General features: G+C 42.9%; 2 protein-coding genes and 1 pseudogene across 2 annotated transcripts; all 3 read left to right on the plus strand.

The window, feature by feature from the left end:
* The first annotated feature begins 376 nt into the window (after nucleotides 1–376).
* On the plus strand, nucleotides 377–1,336 carry LOC117050471 (annotated as a pseudogene).
* Nucleotides 1,337–8,289: 6,953 nt separating this feature from the next.
* On the plus strand, nucleotides 8,290–9,405 carry LOC117050313 (mas-related G-protein coupled receptor member H-like). The gene has a single exon (XM_033155895.1). The coding sequence runs from the start codon at nucleotides 8,397–8,399 to the stop codon at nucleotides 9,378–9,380; it is 984 nt and encodes a 327-aa protein (XP_033011786.1). The 5' UTR covers nucleotides 8,290–8,396; the 3' UTR covers nucleotides 9,381–9,405.
* Nucleotides 9,406–14,542: 5,137 nt separating this feature from the next.
* Nucleotides 14,543–16,099, plus strand: LOC117050472 (mas-related G-protein coupled receptor member H-like). The gene has a single exon (XM_033156136.1). It carries the CDS (start codon nucleotides 14,543–14,545, stop codon nucleotides 15,641–15,643), a length of 1,101 nt encoding a protein of 366 aa, XP_033012027.1. The 3' UTR covers nucleotides 15,644–16,099.
* The last annotated feature ends 1,972 nt before the right edge of the window (nucleotides 16,100–18,071 follow it).

The raw sequence follows: 18,071 nt of genomic DNA on the forward strand, positions 1-18,071 counted from the left end.
TAGAACTGTAGAGCAGGAAGGAACCCTGAGGATCATCTAGTCCAATCCCCTGCAATGCAGGAATCTGAACCTGCGACCTTGACGTTGCCAGTATAAAGCTCTAACCAACTGAACTATCCAGGCTAATAATTACGATTATTATTTATGTGTGTTCCTGAAAATGCAAAAGTAACTGGAGATGAGCCAAGAAGAATTATTTTACTTCAACAATATTTTATGAAATTGCTATAATGGATGAGGCAAGAAAGACTAGAGTAAACAGAAAGCTTTAATTTGAGCTTCATTTGCTCAGCTGCATTAGCAAAGACTAATTCTTGATTCTTTACTTTCAGCAGGAATATATACACCAAAAGAAGCACGGAAACAAAGATTGAAGATGACGACCAGTTTCAACCCAACATCTTTGTCCCTTTCGTACAATGAAACTGCTTTCTCCAACAACAGCAACAGTAATGATGACCAAAAATCGTTTGTGCATTATGGATTAGAAATATATGTTGTTTGTGTATTAATAATTATAATTTGCATTTTGGGGTGCTGGGGGACTGGAAATGTCATCTGGTTGCTTGGCTTCTGTATTAAGAGGAGTCTTTTTACCATTTACATCCTGAACCTTGCCATTGCAGACTTTGGCTTGCTCACAGTTGAACTGATTATAGGAGTAGCTTGGGCTGTAGGAGGTCTGAAGGAGAGCCTTCTGAAAGCGTTCCTTGAGGATGTTTTCCAATCCATGTACAATGCCGGTCAGTTTCTGCTGACAGCTATCAGCCTTGACAGGTGTGTGTCTGTCCTGTTCCCACTTTGGTACCGATACCACCGTCTGCCACATTTGCCCACCATTGTGTGTGCCTTAATATGGGTGTTTTCTTTCCTTCTCCCTGGAATTCACTTCATTGCCCTCCTGACCTTTAAGGAAAACCAGGATCTCATTAAATACTATCAGTATACTTTTAATGGCTTCTTTTGCCTACCCCTCATGACTATCTCCACCCTGATCCTGTTTATCAAGGTCTGCTTTAAATCACAACAACGAAAGCGGGGGAAACTACTAATGGTTATCCTGCTTACTCTGTTCTTCTTCATCTTTTTGTCTTTTCCAATGAATGTCTATTACATGGCCATTTATATTTTTCATTCACCAATGCCCTATTCCTTACTTTATTGCTACTTAAACACTGCTCTGAACAGCAGTGTGAACCCTTTGATATATTTCCTGATTGGGAGACAGAAGAGAGGCACACCTAGGGAGAGCATGGGAGCCAGGCTCCAGAATGTTTTCAAAGAGGAAGAAAACTCTGCAAAGTAAGTGGAGACCTCTGTTGAAATTCGCTTATGATGACTCCAAAGAATATAGGTTTTAGCTGTATCACTCTAGTTATGATAAGACACTATAGTTTCTACTTAGTTAGATATGTATCCCAAATCTGCTGATATTTCCTTCTTGTTCAAGGGGGATGAGGTTTGGCTACCTAAGTCCAAACATGAGAAGTTCCACATATGAAAACATATTTATTAAGGACATTTATAGTTCACCTGTTCATATACCAAAGAAGCATGAGGAGTGAAGTTACCATTGGACCCTATAGCTCTGTATTGTATACACTGACTTATAAGGGGTGCCAACTTGAAGTATTGCAGGGGCCCAGGGAATCCGCGCCCCACATTATCAATCACATGGCACAGTGCACACCCACCATCTGAATGGCCCCTCAAATGTTTTATTGTGGGGGCCAAAACCCCCATGGCCCCTTGGAGTTGGCACCTATGCTGACTGGTAGGAGTCTTTCACAGCCTTATCTGGAGATGCCAGGGGTTGAACCTGGGATGCTCTGCAAGCAAGACAGATGTTCTAGCACTGAACTACATCCCTCCCCCTACACACAACATAGAGAATACAATTATAATAATTCACCATAAAACCAGACAGAATCAAGAACTTGCTATACTGGGCACATGCTCTTGGCTGTTAAATGCCAGGAAGTTTTGATCTATCAGCATGGCTTTGACGTGTACAGATTAGATTTGAGTGTTTTCTGTGGTGAAGGCAGTTACAAAAGGCATTTGATACAAAACCCATGCCATGAGAAAAATAACTATGTTTAAAAAAAGAACCTTCCCAAGGAGCATTCTGAGTCGTGTCAAAATCATTTTTAATCCCTTCATGGGAAAGCTACATAGATGTGAACTGCACATCTGGAAAAGTCCACTGACAACCTAGGGACACACAGAAACCCTTTGACAAATCTCTTCAATCACATTTCGTGTTCTGTCTCCAAAGTTGCTTCTAGTTTTGCTCTTGCTCACCTTTTGGGTGCAGTTCCAAATATACAGTAATGTGGCTTTTACTAGCATAGAGGTTCACGTGTGACTGTGTTATAGACCGGCTCAGATCCAGCAACAGGGATACAGAGTTTTACCAATGGTGGAAAGGACTGGGAAGCCGTGGAAGGGAATCAGGGAGAGACAACAGAGGGTGTGAATGGCCGGAGATGTGAACGGTTGGGGGAGCCAAGTTTTGGATAAAGCGGAACAGCGAGGAAGCCCAGAGAGGAAAGTGTCACAGTAAACCATGCGGGAGATGATCAATGAAAATTCGAACCATTTTTTAACTGAGGAGATGGAGAAGAATGGCAGGATATTTGTGCAAGGAGAAGCACCATGACTGACTAAACACAGGAAGCAAAGTACAAGGAATAATGGAGTTTGGAGGGACGCTGCCAATTCTTCCTCCATTTTCCACTGATGCTGCTATACGACCAACTCAGAAAATGTCAGTAAGGGAGGGATATCTTTCCCACTTTCCAGTTTGCCAGAACGGATTTTGTTATGGTGATTCTTAGGTTGTAATCTTGTATGTATGTATATATGTGAGTGGGTTTTTTTAAATAATAATAATAATAATACATTTTTATTTAACAAAAGTAATAATCGTAATAACAGAGGAGATGTATAGTAGCATATTGCTTCATGAAATAAATCCAGTAGATTTAGGAATTCCAAAGTTTTAATGTTACTGTTGGGAGCTATTGATGTAAAAGATGCATGTTTACACCTGTAATAAAATGCTGCCATATATCTTGAAATGGAATACCTTTAGCCAATCTTTTCAGGGCCTTGAAGTAGTATGTAATCTTCTCAGAAGGATTAGTCTTCCATACATTTCTTATGCAAGAGCACCACAGAAATCCTGTAAAGTTTTCCATTTTTTGTACAACAGATAAAACATTCAATTACCAAGAAAAAATGTTGCAAGTTCTTTACATGCTGGGCTTTTATTATCCCCATCGAACACAGAGAGAAGTGCTATCTGTGGCACCATCTGAAACTGTACCTGTACAATATCTGATATCCTGGGTTTTGGGTTGTGTATCCATGATTCTGCTAAGCAGCTTAAGCATGGAAATATAAAATCAAGGCATAACTATAATCAATAAAGAGATTTATCCTGATGAAGTTACTATAGCAGTGATCCTACAGGTCAGGAGAACAACAAAGACTTCTCTAGTGCCTCCTCCGTGTCTCTTCTGAAAAGTGGGTTTAATTTTATTTCACGTGTGGTCAGAGCTTTTCTTCCCGCCAGAACCCATTGGAACTCAGTTCTGGCACCCTTCAGGTGGGCGCCATTTCCATTATAAGAGAACAAGGGATGCATTCATGGCAAGTTCTAGCACCTCTTTGTCTAGAAAAATAGCACTGTGTGTGGCCTCTCACTAAGGGCTATCCAACAGAGGAGACAGCCATTCTGCTTGTACTCTGCTTCTTCTTTAACTTAGCTTTCCCGTTAATTTTGTTTTCCTTAACAGATCATTTATTCATTCGACTCTTACACATTTTTAGTTCTTATGCAGCTGTCTAAATATCATATTTCATCCACTGATGTGTTTCCTGTTTGGAAGAAAGAAAAGGGGTTGATGTAAGCAGAACACATAAGTCATACTCCAGATTCTTTTGAAGGAGAAGCAAGATACAGAGGAGCTAGAGTTCTAGGAGCAAAACCTGGTATGATGTCTTCAAAGCAATCAGAAACTTTTGGATTTATCTTCTGATCATAGTGCATGCTCCTTTCAGCTTTTTATTCAAACAAATGTATTTACCATAGAGTGTATATGTCTGAAGAGCTTCAGAGATGTCCACTTATTTTTATTTTTTCAACTGCTGAGTGATGTTTTTAGATTGCGATGCTTGCTATACTATAGTTATCCAGAGAGCAGTAAGAATGGCTATCTGGAAATCCTGCAACATGATTCATGATGTAATGTGAATTATATGATTCATGCATGAAAGATATTGCCTTATTGTGATATTATTGTTTTAATGCAACAATTAGTCGGGATAAGAATGAGAGTTTAGAGAAAGGTAAGCTTCCGGAATCGAGGAACAAAGTAAAAGCAATATTAATTGTGAAACTCAACAGAGATCCAACTTGAGTGCCATCCTGTAGACCAGTTTGTTTCTTGATTAATGATTTCAAATGTTTATATTAATATCAGTACTGCATAATTGCATTCATCTGGATCAAATAGACTTTCCACTGAAAGCATTTGTGGAAGAGCACTATTAATAAAGCATGTTAAAAGCACCTGACACCAGACTCTCAGGTGTCAAAGGCCAGGATAAAGAGGTGCAGGATCTGTATATGGTAAAATCTGCATAATGAAGGTACCAGGTGCATCTGTGTAGGGAGGCAATATCACAACTTATCTATCTGTCCTTGCACTCAGCCTGAACTTCTGAGTGTGGTGAAAGTAAACAGCAATAATACCTAGTGATAACTGGTCCATCTTGCTCAATATTGTCTATACTGATTGTTAGTGGCTTGCCCAGACTTTTTAAAATAGTTTTTATTAAGATTTCTTTGTGTAACAAAAGTACATGCAGCATCTCTGTTTTCAGTTCATTTCCTTTCTACAGATCAGTTATATTCAATGGGAGACACTAATGTTATAGACCGTATGAGGATGGGAGAGAAGAGAGGCATGGGGGGAGAGAAGGGGGGGTAGAAAACTTTTATTCTTTGACATAATGTATGTGCAAGGTTTTTGTGTCACCGTCGTGCGGGCAGGTTCTTTTTCCATTCATTTATTAGTTTTTTTGGGCAGTGAGAGAAGTTGTGGGGAGCCCAGAGCATGGTTGCTTACCTTCGGTTGACTGCAGTGAGTTTTGTTGGCATGTGTGAGGTGGAGGGTGGGGGATTCCCAATAAAGAACTCTAATACATCGCCAACCGGAGGGACCCAGGTGGTGCTGTGGCTTAAACCACAGAGTCTAGGGCTTGCTGATCAGAAGGTCGGCGGTTCGAATCCCTGCCACGGGGTGAGCTCCTGTTGCTCGGTCCCAGCTCCTGCCCACCTAGGAGTTCAAAAGCACGTCAAAGTACAAGTAGATAAATTAGGACCACTCCGGCGGGAAGGTAAACGGCGTTTCTGTGCGCTGCTCTGGTTCGCCAGAAGTGGTTTTGTCATGCTGGCCACATGACTCGGAAGCTGTCTGTGGACAAACGCCGGCTCCCTCGGCCTATAGAGCGAGATGAGCGCCGCAACCCCAGAGTCGGACACGACTGGACCTGATGGTCAGGGGTCCCTTTCCCTTTACATCGCCAACCAAGTGCGCTGCATAATCCTATAGGATGAGATGAAATAATGGGTGTGCATGGAGACAGACACAATTGAAGACACCCCCATCACCACTTGGTGTTCTCCCAGCCCTACCTGAAAATTCTAAGACTGAACCCGGAACCTCTGCATGCTCTAAGGAACCAGGTCCATGTTCCTATTGGGGGTGTGTGTGTTTCTGCCAACTCAAGTGTATGATCACATTACATTTGACACGTAACACACTTGCGAGAGGGGAGTCTTCTATGAAGTCCTGAATATCTCAAACCTGCCTGTTCTCATCTGTGATCAAATGATTGGTTGGAAGTAGGATGTTTAAGCCTTGAAATCCCTCAGGCTTCTTACGTCCCAGATGTAGTGTATATAAAATTGGGCAAGAGCATAAAGCAGCTGCTTGCAGGGATAGAATTACAGCAATGTGAGTGCATAATCAGGAACTGGTGTTTTAACAAGGCAGCAAGAAAGCATTTGCAGGATAATTTGGAATCCTTTTAAAGCAGCATTTTTTAATGGGCTGGCACCGATGCATGAAATCTTTCCTCCCTGCTCTTTTCTCCTTCTCTGTGCTGCCTCCTCTTCTCTCTCTCTTTCGTTGCACTCCTCTTCAAAAGCAGCATTTGCAGAAAAGCCCTTGGTTTGATTTCTTTGTCCTGATCTCTCTTTCAGTCTGTTTTGGCCTCCATCATGTCCACAGCTCAGTTCTTAAGGTATGTATCTGTGCAAGTCTGTGAACGTGGGAACACAGGAAAGCTGCCTTATACTAAGTTAAACTTATTACTCCATCTAGTTATCCCGCATCACAGGGGATTGGATTCCAACTCTACCACTCTATGGTTCTTGTTCAGTACTGTTAACACTGACTGACAGTGTTCTCCAGGATTTCTGCCAACATCCTTCTACAGCTCTGCCTGAAGATGCAACAGATTGAAAAGCTCCATTGTCGTCGTTGATTCAGCACAGAATCTGACTATTAATGCAACATGCCACTAAGCTTGAAACATCTGCAAGTACAAACTGCCAATATATTCTGAGGCTTTGCTAAGTTACAGCCAAAACAATTTGAAGCACACACAGGGGATTGCTGATGTATCCCAGGAAAGAAAGTTAACCCTAACCTCGCCTTTTTTGGAACACCAGCTAATGGATTTGCACATTTTAACAGGATATTCAATTACCTGCCCCACCCTTGCTGAACCAACATGATATTCTATCTGATGTTCTCTGCTCAAAGCTGAGTGCTGACATCTGGATCGGCAACTTGTTTTGAAAACGGAGAAGAAATACTGGCTCAGACCTTAGAATTCTAAGAGAAGAGCCTTGAGAGCAAACATCTGTGATTGGAATTAAGGTAGGACATTCTGTCCAGATTTTCACCCCTTGATGACACATTTTCCTCTTCTTTGAGGCCACATTCAATTCTCCCTTCCTCCACACCCCACCTAAAAGACAAAAGATTTGGGCTTAACCTCTTCACCTCCATCCAAAATGAAGGGAAATTATTTCCAAATTCCTTTGCTCATGTTCATCTCTTCATTTCCAAATTGCCTTCTCTGCTGTTGTCATTTAAACAGTGTGTTTCTCTGATATCTGTTGTGATATTGTGACATGACGAGCTGCGAACGCTGCAGCAAGGTCACAAGACTCAAGAGTCATGTTTCCTCTCTGTGGGAATTACACTGGGCATACCAGCTCCCACACATGTGATGTCATTGTAATTACTGTTGTATTTCTTTTCTTTCAGTTCTGCATCAGGAGGTGCAAGATGCTTTAAGACACAGCTCTGAATTATGAGCTGCTACGCAGAGGCATCCTCTGCTCTTTATCTACAATAAAGTAGATCTTAGCCAAATGGCTTGTGTATGTTGTTTTCAAGCTGGGAACAACTGCATATTACAATTGTGCCCCTGGACTCCAGAAGCCAGAGGGCACGGAAGACTTCGTCCGTCTTGGGGTCAGTCTCTCAACTTGCCCCCGCGGGAAGTTTTCATAACAATATCTCCCCATGGATCAAAGTCACGGCAGGATGGTGACTGTCACCCTTGCAGTCCCCATGTTTTCCCCAGTGATATTGCTGCTTCTGGGTATTTTTGGATGGGTCACTCTTGAGATGGTTGGGGCACTCCCATTCCAGTTCAGCTATGTGTAGTTGATCAAGTGCAAATAAGAGCTGGTTTTGGGGTTACTACTATAGAACCAGGATACTATTAAAGAGAGAAAATTCACTGCTTACAGAGGAAAAAAGTGAACTCTACTAGAACCAGGTTAGTATGAAATGCAAACAAGCAAAAACAACACACACACACACACACACACACACTTACTTTTTAAGAGGGAGAAAAGAAAACTAAATTCTACCATTTGAAAGGAGACATTGACAGCAAGAGTGAAACTGTCGTCTATCACTGCATGATTTCTGTTTCAGAACTTTCCATTCATTCACCTGCCTTGCCTCCTTTACTGGGTGGCCACATTCAAAGTAGGCAAGCAAGTCCAATTGGGATAGCTTCATGTCCTCTGCAAACAATGGGGTAGAAAAATGAAACAATGGAAAGTGGTAGGATAAATTTATTGTCTGTGTGTGTCTTTCTGAAAATGCAACTTTAGCTGGAGAGGGTATAATAAGAAGTTTTTCGCCTTAACAGTGGTTTCTCAGACTGAAGCAAGAAAGACTAGACTGAAAAGGTTTGTTCACCTTGTTAGCAAAAGGCTAACGTGACCTTTTCTCGCACTTCTCCCAGCAGGAATCTCTACACCAGACAAAACACAAAAGCCAAAGTTGAACACAATGGGGAGTTTCAGCCCAACACTCCTGTACCCTTTGAATGCTGGAGAGAAATATTATGAAACATCCAATGCAAGTGTTTTTTCCAACAACAGCCACAGTAATGACGACCCAGAATTTATATATAGGACAGTAACAATGTATATAGTGTGTGTATCAATAATTACAGTTTGCATTTTGGGGTGCTTGGGGAATGGAACTGTCATCTGGCTGCTTGGCTTCCACATTAAGAGGAATCCCTTCACCACATACATCCTGAACCTCGCCCTTGCAGACTTTGGTTTACTCGCTGTTGACTTTATTTTAGAAATACGTTGGCTTCAAAACCGTAAACAGGATGAAGGCATCGTGTTTGAATTCTTCGAAGATATTTTCCAATCCATGTACAACACTGGTCAGTTTCTGCTGACAGCCATCAGCATCGACAGGTGTGTTTGTGTCCTGTTTCCCCTTTTGTATCGATGCCACCGGCCACCACATTTGTCTACCATTTTGTGTGCCTTGATATGGATATTCTCTTTCATTTTCCCTGGAATTCACTTCATTCTCTTCCTGGCTGCTAAGAAGGAACACAAGTATATAAGTTGCTACCAGTATATTGTGAACGGCTTCATTTGCCTCCCACTCATGACTTTCTCCACTGCGGTCCTTTTTATCAAGTTCTGCTTTAAAACACAACGGATAAGGCGGAGAAAGCTGATCACGGTCATCCTGCTTACACTCCTCTTCTTTCTTTCTTTTTCTTTTCCAATGAATGCCTTTTACATAAGCCATTATGTTTTTGAGTCGCTAACTTTGCATCGCTTACAATATGGCTACTTGTGCGCCACTCTGAACAGCAGCGTCAACCCTTTTATCTATTTCCTGGTTGGGAGGCAAAAGAGAGGCAAACCTAGGAGGAGCATGAAAGTCATACTTCAGAATGTTTTCAAAGAGGAAGAAATCTGTTCGGATGAAGTGGAGCCCTCTGCTGAAACTAAGTTATGATGGCTCCAAAAGATTTATCAATCATGCAATCAAACATACTTAGCCCCTGTGCTCAAGATTCACCTTCCATTTCTTCAAAGAATATGGGATGATGTGTAGTAGAACCTACGTTGAGCTTGCCTCTTCAAGATCGTTCCCACCTGCCTCTGCAGGATTTGGGACTATACCATGAAATCAGCTGAGAGAGGAACGGAGGAAAGGGGCAGGGGATAGATGAAATGCCACCATCTAATAAGTAATGTAGAGGCTGCACCTCCTTCTTTCACACACACACACACCCCTCCTATTCTCCATCCTTTTCATGCTTCTGCTCTCAACCTCAACCTCATCCCCATGCATCCTCCTCCCTGCTTTGTTGTAAGCCTCTTAGCACCCCAATTTTCACATTCACCCCTTTCCCCTCCACCGTCTCCCCCCCCCCGCAGTCTCCATTTCACAGAGATCAACCCATTTCTGTGCCTAATGCAGAAAGATGAAATCTGAAAGAAGCTGGAGATGAGAAGAGGAACTCTTGGGATGCATTCCATCCTGCTCATAGAGTGCACATCCTGCTCACAGAGTGCACATAGAGGAACATAAATAGGAGGTTGAGGGCCTCTAAAGAAGCATCCAGGTACAGGATTTAAAAGGGGGGAGAGAGAGAGAGAGAGAGAACCAACAGCCCGTAACTGCAATACCTCAAGGACCACCTCTCCACATATGAACAAACCCAGACCCTGAAATCATAATCAGGTCCTTCTTTGTTTGCCTCCCCCATGAACAGTCCAGAGGGTGGCAACATGAAAATGAACCTTTTCTGTGATGGCTCCCCACTTGTGGAATCTTCTCCCCAGGGAATCTTGCCTGGTGCCTTCCTTACATACCATAAGGTGCCTGGAGGGAGGGGGAAGGTATCATTCCTCTTTCCCCAGACCTTTGCCAATTAAACAATCTACGGCCTTTTGAATTGCGTATGCGGGGGGGGGATCACTTTGTGTGTCGTTATCTTATGTATTTTTGTGTTTTTATACTGTAAACCACCCTGTGATATTCAGATGAAGGCTGCCAAACAAACAAACAAACAAACAAAGCCTTCCCCTGTCTCTTATTGCACTGCCCCCTTTGCAAGCACACCAGTATCATGTTCACCCCCCCTTTTCTACCTCTTCTTCCCTCCTTTTTTCAACTCTCCCTTGCACACAGACCTGCCCCATTTCCATACACCCTCCTCTGTCCTATTCTGAAGCATCATTTGCATGTGCACTCACTGCTAATACTGTATATATTAATGCATCTTTAGGATGAATAGACTACTGAGAACAAGCCAGTCGCTTAGCTTATTCAGTTAGAGTGTTAAATGATGGACATTGTACTTATATAGGTATCTGCTTGCTAATAAAATAGCTATTCAAAATTACTGACTCCACTGCTCTGTTTTTACTGCTGGTGTCTCTTGGGGCGTTTGAGCTCCATTTAGCGTGGGAAGCCGGCTGGACACTTTTTGAGCTGGCAGATAGGCAAGCTTTGAGCTCGGCTACCTTCTCCTGCTCTGTGAGCCCCTGCTGAGCAGCTTGGTCGAAAGAACAATGTGGGACTTGGGCAGCACACACCCCAAAGAGCTGTCCCCTTGGTGGCTGGTTTGGCTTGTGCCACGAGTGTTGCAGTTTAGGGCTCCATGGTCATTGCTCTCTCAGATTTGAGTGTGTGCATCAACCACCCAGTGGGGGTGGGCCACCCTGGGTGTCACCATGGGGGGGGGTTTGACAAAAAGCCAGGCAGCACTCACCGCAGGGCCTGCAGCGCACCCGAGCCACACGTCTCTCCTGGGAGTGATGCGGTGGCTTGAGTGCCCGCAAGCTCCGTGCTTCCCCAAATGGTCCGCCTGTAAGGCAGCTAAGCGGGAGGTGGCAGGCAGAGTCCGGAGGCCCCACAGAGCATCCTGCCCTGGCTCTCCCCACCCCTAGGTGCAGGACACACGCACCGCCCCAGGTGCCCAATCAGCTTGCTCTACCACTGCAGCCACCTGCCCTTCCCCATTAGCTCTGCTCGTGGCTGTGCTATTTTAGACCCACTTCAGCTATAGAGCCCAGCGCCAGCCATGTTAGAGCAGGCCTGGCTTCAGCACATTGAACATTTCTCAGATGGAAATAGGGATGACCTTATTATTATTATTATTATTATTATTATTATTATTATTATTACTTTTTATATGCCCTTCCTATACAGGGCTGCCTTCAGATGTTTTCTAAAGGTTGTATAGTTACTTATCTCTTTGCCTTGAGGATCGCATAAGCCCATACCCTCCAACACTTATCCAGTGGAAATAGGGACATCCTAAGGAAAAGTGGGACATTCTGGGATCAAATCAGAAACCAGGCCAACATCTGTAAATCCAGGAATATGCCTGGAAAATAGGGACACTTGGAGGGTCTGGTTGAGGGCATTGGCTTTGTGATCATTTTGAGAGGAAGACTTCAGGCCCAGATGTTAATAAACCTATAACCTATGGCTGGTTAGGTCTTGTGGGCTTTATAGTTGCACCAGGCAGTAGCCTTAGCCAGTGCCTGTTTTATTCTTAATACTGTAGTTGACTTTTGGGTGGTGGTTGGCACAGAACCTAGTGTGGCTGGGGTAAGAAGATAGGCTTGCCATTGACCCAGCAGGAGGTTGTTTGCCCTAATAGCTATGGGATTTCCTAGTCATAGTCAGTTTCCTCACCTATGACTCTTCCCTGCAGGTTTACATCTAACATTTAATGAAATGGACCTTATCCAACCCAGCTATAGGTCTCTCTGTATATATTTCAGCCCTCAGCCACACTAGCATGTTTACCTTCTAAAAGAGCTGGCTTGGCAGTTTGTGGTTAAAATGTTATGGTGCATTTCATAGAATCATAGAACTGTAGAGTTGGAAGGGACCCCAAGGGTCATCTGGTCCAAGCCCCTGCAATGCAGGAATCTCAGCTAGTGATTCCTGCCTCTCAGCATTTCCCAAATCTCAGCATTTGCCCAATATGTCTTCTTGGGGTCTGGCAAAGGACATGGCATAGAAACAGCTCACTCTAAATCCACTTCCTCCTCCCTTAGGCACATGCACATATTGACTAAAGAAGAAATTGCATGTTTACTGGAGTAAAGTTCACTTGAGCTATTGATCTCCCATTTCCCAGTTCATCTGTCCAGGGTCCAAAAATTTAAGACTCTGTCAAATTTTACTATCAGCTGTGACCCTAGAAACACTTGCAAGTATAAAGTGCATATATCTCCTGAGGTTTTTATAAGTTATAAAGAAACATCCACTCACAGGAGATTCTTGAAGAATCAGGAAGTAAAAGAGAATCTGTGCCTAAGTTGGGCACCAACTAATTGATTTGCACTTTTTAACAGGATTTCCGTTATCTGCCCCACACTAGCTGAACAAACAACTCTTCCATTTGGCATTCTCTGCTCAGAATGTGTGCTGCCTTCTGGATGAGCATTTTATTTTGAACACAGAGAAGAGATATCAACTGATAACCTAGAAGCATCAGAGAACATCTCAAACCTTGTGAGCAAACATCTGCAGTTGGAATAAGGTAGGGAATGTTTTGTAGAGGATCTTTTCCTGATGACACAATTTCCTCATCTTGGAGGTTACTTTTGATTCTTTTCCTTCACTCCCCTTCTCAAAGCCAGTATTTCCTCTAAAGCTTTTGGCCTGACCTCTTCATCTTTATCCTAAACAAAATAAATCTATGTGCCTTTACCCAAAATTGAATTAATTATTGTTTTAATTGTTGAGATCTGCAAGACCAGCTTAAAAGTCTTATCGCCTTACCCAAAACTCTCCAGTACTTGGGGTAAGGTGATCAAGTCTTTTTTTAAATGCAGAACTCTTTTGCAAATGCTGTCTCTTAGAAAGTGTTTGTTGTCATTTGTCCAGCTTTTGTTTGCTTCCTAACCTTTCCAAATTAATTCTCCCATCCTTAAAAAAGAAAGAAATCCAAAACATTTTTCATTTTTTAAATATATTTTTATTCTGTTCTCATTACTAAGAATTATTACTATCAGCAGCAGAAGCATTAGAAATTGCTAACAACAAACAAACAACACGAAGCAGCCAGCTTGGGTAGTTTAGCCTACTGGCATTATATATAGTCTTACAAATTAGTGAGCCAGCCAGCCAGCCAGCCAAAGCTTGTGGGCATATTAGCCAGCCTTCTGAAATTATTGCTATGATTTTCCCACTTGCTAACCACAGTGAATAGTATTCATACTGAATACTATTTTTCTTTTCCCCACTTTCACTGTTTCTGCTGGCAATCTGGCCCCTTCTTGACATGGTCTCTTTGTCGACTCCAATGAACGTAACAAAATAGAAAATTCTTTCCAGTAGCACCTTAGAGACCAACTGAGTTTGTTCTTGGTATGAGCTTTCGTGTGCTGATAGGTGTGGCAAACCTGTTGACGACTCTTAACAGCTGCAATTAGTCTTGCAGGGAAAGGCAAGGGGTGAGATGGCTAAAGATAGCTTTGTTATGTATAATGAGATAAGAATCCAATGTCTTTGTTCAGACCAGGTTTCTCCATGGTTTTTGGTGATTAGTTGCAATTCAGCCACTTCTCTTTTCAGTCTATTTCTGAAATTTCTTTATATTAATTTCAGAAATATTTCAGTCTATTTCTGAAAAATTTCAGAAATAGACTGGAAAGAGAAGTGGCTGAATTGCAACTAATCACCAAAAACCATGGAGAAACCTATCAGCTGATCACGCATTCCCACCACCCTCTGAGTAATACCCCTCCCCACTCCATCACTATATTTAAGGATCTGGTGACTTCTGTTTCAGTATATCTGAAGAAGTAGCGATGCACACGAAAGCTCATACCAAGAACAAACTCAGTTGGTCTCTAAGGCAGTGTTTTTCAACCTTTTTGGGGCAAAGGCACACTTGTTTCATGAAAAAAATCACGAGGCACACCACCATTAGAAAATGTTAAAATTTTTAACTCTGTGCCTATATTGACTATATATAAAGTAATTTTTCAATTTTTCCCACGGCACACCAGGCAACATCTCGTGGCACACTAGTGTGCCGCGGAACAGTGGTTGAAAAACACTGCTCTAAGGTGCTACTGGAAAGAATTTTCTATTTTGTTTCAACTATGGCAGACCAACACGGCTACCCACCTGTAACTGATCCAATGAACGTGTTACTGTTTATCATTGCTGACAAACTGCAAAGGCTAATCCCACTTTTCTCCCATGTCTTCCAGCTGGACTATCCACACCAGACGGAAAAAAAGGAAGGGTTGAGCACAATGGCCAGCTTCAGCCCAACATCCCTGTCCCCTTTGAATGCTGGAGAGAAATATTATGTAGTGTTCAACGCAAGCGCTTACCCCAACAGTAGCCACAGTAATGATGATCCAGAATTTGTATACAGGACGGTAACAATGTATATAGTGTGTGTATCAATAATTATAGTTTGCATTTTGGGATGCTTGGGGAATGGAATTGTCACCTGGCTGCTTGGACTCCGTATTAAGAGGACCCCCTTCACCACATACATCCTGAACCTCGCCGTTGCAGACTTTGGTTTACTTGCCGTGGACCTTTTTCTAGAAATACGCTGGCTTCAGAATCGCAAACAGGATGAGGGTGTGGTGTTTGAATTCTTTGAAGATATTTTCCAATTCATGTACAACACGGGTCAGTTTCTGCTGACGGCCATCAGCATCGACAGGTGTGTGTCTATACTCTTCCAAGTTTGGTATGGATGCCACCGACCGCCATATTTGTCCACTGTTGTGTGTGCCTTAATATGGGTGCTTTCTTTCCTTCTCCCTGGAACACATTTCATTCTCTACCTGACTGTTAAGAAGTATCACGATCACATAAGACTCTACCAGTACATTGTGAATGGCTTCCTTTGTCTCCCACTAATAACTATCTCCACTTTGATCCTGTTCATCAAGGTCTGCTTTAAAACACAACAGCAGAAGCGGGGAAAGCTCATCATAGTCATCCTCCTTACTCTTTTCTTCTTCATCGTTCTTTCTTTTCCACTGAATGCCTTTTACATTGGCCATTATGTTTTCCATATTCCAACTTTGCATCGCTTGCAGTATGGTTACTTGTGCTGCACTCTGAACAGCAGTGCTAACCCTTTGATCTATTTTGTGTTTGGGAGACGAAAGAGAGGCGGACGTGTAAAGGGCATGAAAGCCATACTCCAAAATATTTTCAAGGAAGAAGAAAACCATACAGAGGAAGTGGAAACCTGTGTTTTAAGTCCCTTGTGATGGCTTTGAAAGAGTACAACTTATAGCTATACCATAAGTTGTTCTAGCTCCTACTAAGTAAACAAGTGTATATTTGTATTCCACTGCTGAGATTAAGTTTTGATGGCTCCCAAAGATTTATAATCCTAGTTTCTTTGAAGCACACCTGTGTAATTTTGGTTTCCATTAGCAGTACTTTTTTTGACCTGTATTCAGTGTGGGCTATTGATTCCAGGAGCTGTTTAGAATTTCAGCAGGTGGGTGAACTAGATGAACTCCAAAGCTCTTAAGTATTGTAGAGTTATGAAGCAAAGCATGCTATACCATCAATCCATGTCTCTGTTTTACAACTAGTTACCAGAATCATGAATGCACAAAACCCCCTCATCTATATTTTATATAATCTTGTATGTATAATCACCCCTTGTATTGCTTTGTAAGCCACTGTTTCTAATACAAGCTTGCATCTAGCTGTAACATGTCTATATTTGTGTGCATTGCTGTTGTAAAATGCTGTCATGGACTGGGTGGGGGCAGAGAAGTGGTGGGAGGCACCAGCTGAAGAACCCCCAGAGAAGAAGAAGAGGAGGAGGAGGATTGGATTTGATATCCCGCTTTATCACTACCCAAAGGAGTCTCAAAGCGCTAACCTTCTCCTTTCCCTTCCTCCCCCACAACAAACACTCTGTGAGGTGAGTGGGGCTGAGAGACTTCAAAGAAGTGTGACTAGCCCAAGGTCACCCAGCAGTTGCATGTGGAGGAGCGGAAACGCAAACCCGGTTCACCAGATTATGAGTCTACTGCTCTTAACCACTACACCACACTGGCTCAGAGCCAGGGGATTGGTGGTGGGACCACCATGAGTGGTCAGAGGGAGGAGACTGGGAGGAGGAGGTGTTGGAAGCTGAAGAGGTAACAGGGTTTAGTGAGCAGGAAGAGACTGTCGCAGAGAGAGGTCCAGAATCTGGGTGGGAGAAAAGGAAGGAGCAAGAAAAGGATTTGGAAAGAGTCTTCTCCCCACCCTACATTCCCAATCTTGGTTTCACACAAAGAGAGGTGCAAGGAGAACTATTCTACAACCCAGACAGTAATATGACTGGCAGGCTAGGAGCATCAATGGTACCCCTTGGAGATTTCAGCCAGGGCAAAAGTCCTGGCTTAACCCCCCCCCCCCACCAGCTATGGTGCTGCATATGTGGAAGGTAACATCAGAGCATTATTAATCAAACACTTTGAGAGCACTTTGCATGAGACTCTATGCTTCACCCTGTCTAAAAGTCAACACAGAGAACTCTGTGGTGATGTCATGTAATTGCATCTGGACATATCAGATAGAAGAAGAAGAAGAAGAGTTTGGATTTGATATCCCGCTTTATCACTACCCGAAGGAGTCTCAAAGCGGCTAACATTCTCCTTTCCCTTCCTCCCCCACAACAAACACTCTGTGAGGTGAGTGGGGCTGAGAGACTTCAGAGAAGTGTGACTAGCCCAAGGTCACCCAGCAGCTGCATGTGGAGGAGCGGAGACACGAACCCGGTTCCCCAGATTACGAGTCTACCGCTCTTAACCACTACACCACACTGGCTCTCTTTTTCTGCCCCTGCTCCCAACTGACATGCAAATGGTGCACACGAGGGGAGCAAGCTTTAATTTACCTCTTCCCCAAAGCTTCTTGCCAGCAGTATTTGTTTAGCAATAGCTTTTAGGAGCAGGATAAGGAACGCCTCACCAGCATGCAAAGGCATGGGGATACACCGTGGCAGAAACCAGATTGCATGGAAATGCCATTTACCTTCCTACTGCAGTGGTACCTATTTTTCTACTTGCAGCGGCATGCTTTCAAACTGCTAGGTTGGCAGGAGCTGGGACAGAGCAATAGGAGCTCATCCTGTCAGGGGGATTCAAAATGCTGACCTTCTGATCGGCAAGCCCAAGAGGCTCAGTGGTTTAGACCACAGAGCCACCTGTGTCCCTTAAAATAGGGTATACATGGTACACATCACCTTTCAGTTTATCCTGACAACAATTCTGTGAGGTAGGTTAGGGTGAGTGTGTGACTGAATCAAGGGCACTCACTAAGTGCCATTGCTAAATAGTGATTTCAATCCAGCTCTCTAGACTCTTAGTCCAGCACTCTAAATTTGACCTCAGTGCATGATTCTGGAATGCAAATGTGCAAGGAAGGAAAAGGTTCATGGTTTTCTTAGGAAAAACTTTGAGATGAGTCAAAAGAGTTTTGACAAGATTAGTGGTTATTATTATTATTATTATTATTATTATTATTATTATTATTAATTAATTATTATCATGCAGAAGTCTGCTTGGGAATGTTTTTGTATATAGTTATTTTTCACATGACATATTGCAACTATCTTCATCGACAGGAAACACCTGACTATCATCTGCACATGCCCAAGCAAGATAACTCTGACGGCAGATAATAATGTCC

Source organism: Lacerta agilis, chromosome 7 (assembly GCF_009819535.1).
Source record: "Lacerta agilis isolate rLacAgi1 chromosome 7, rLacAgi1.pri, whole genome shotgun sequence".
NCBI classification, from domain to species: Eukaryota; Metazoa; Chordata; class Lepidosauria; order Squamata; family Lacertidae; genus Lacerta; species Lacerta agilis.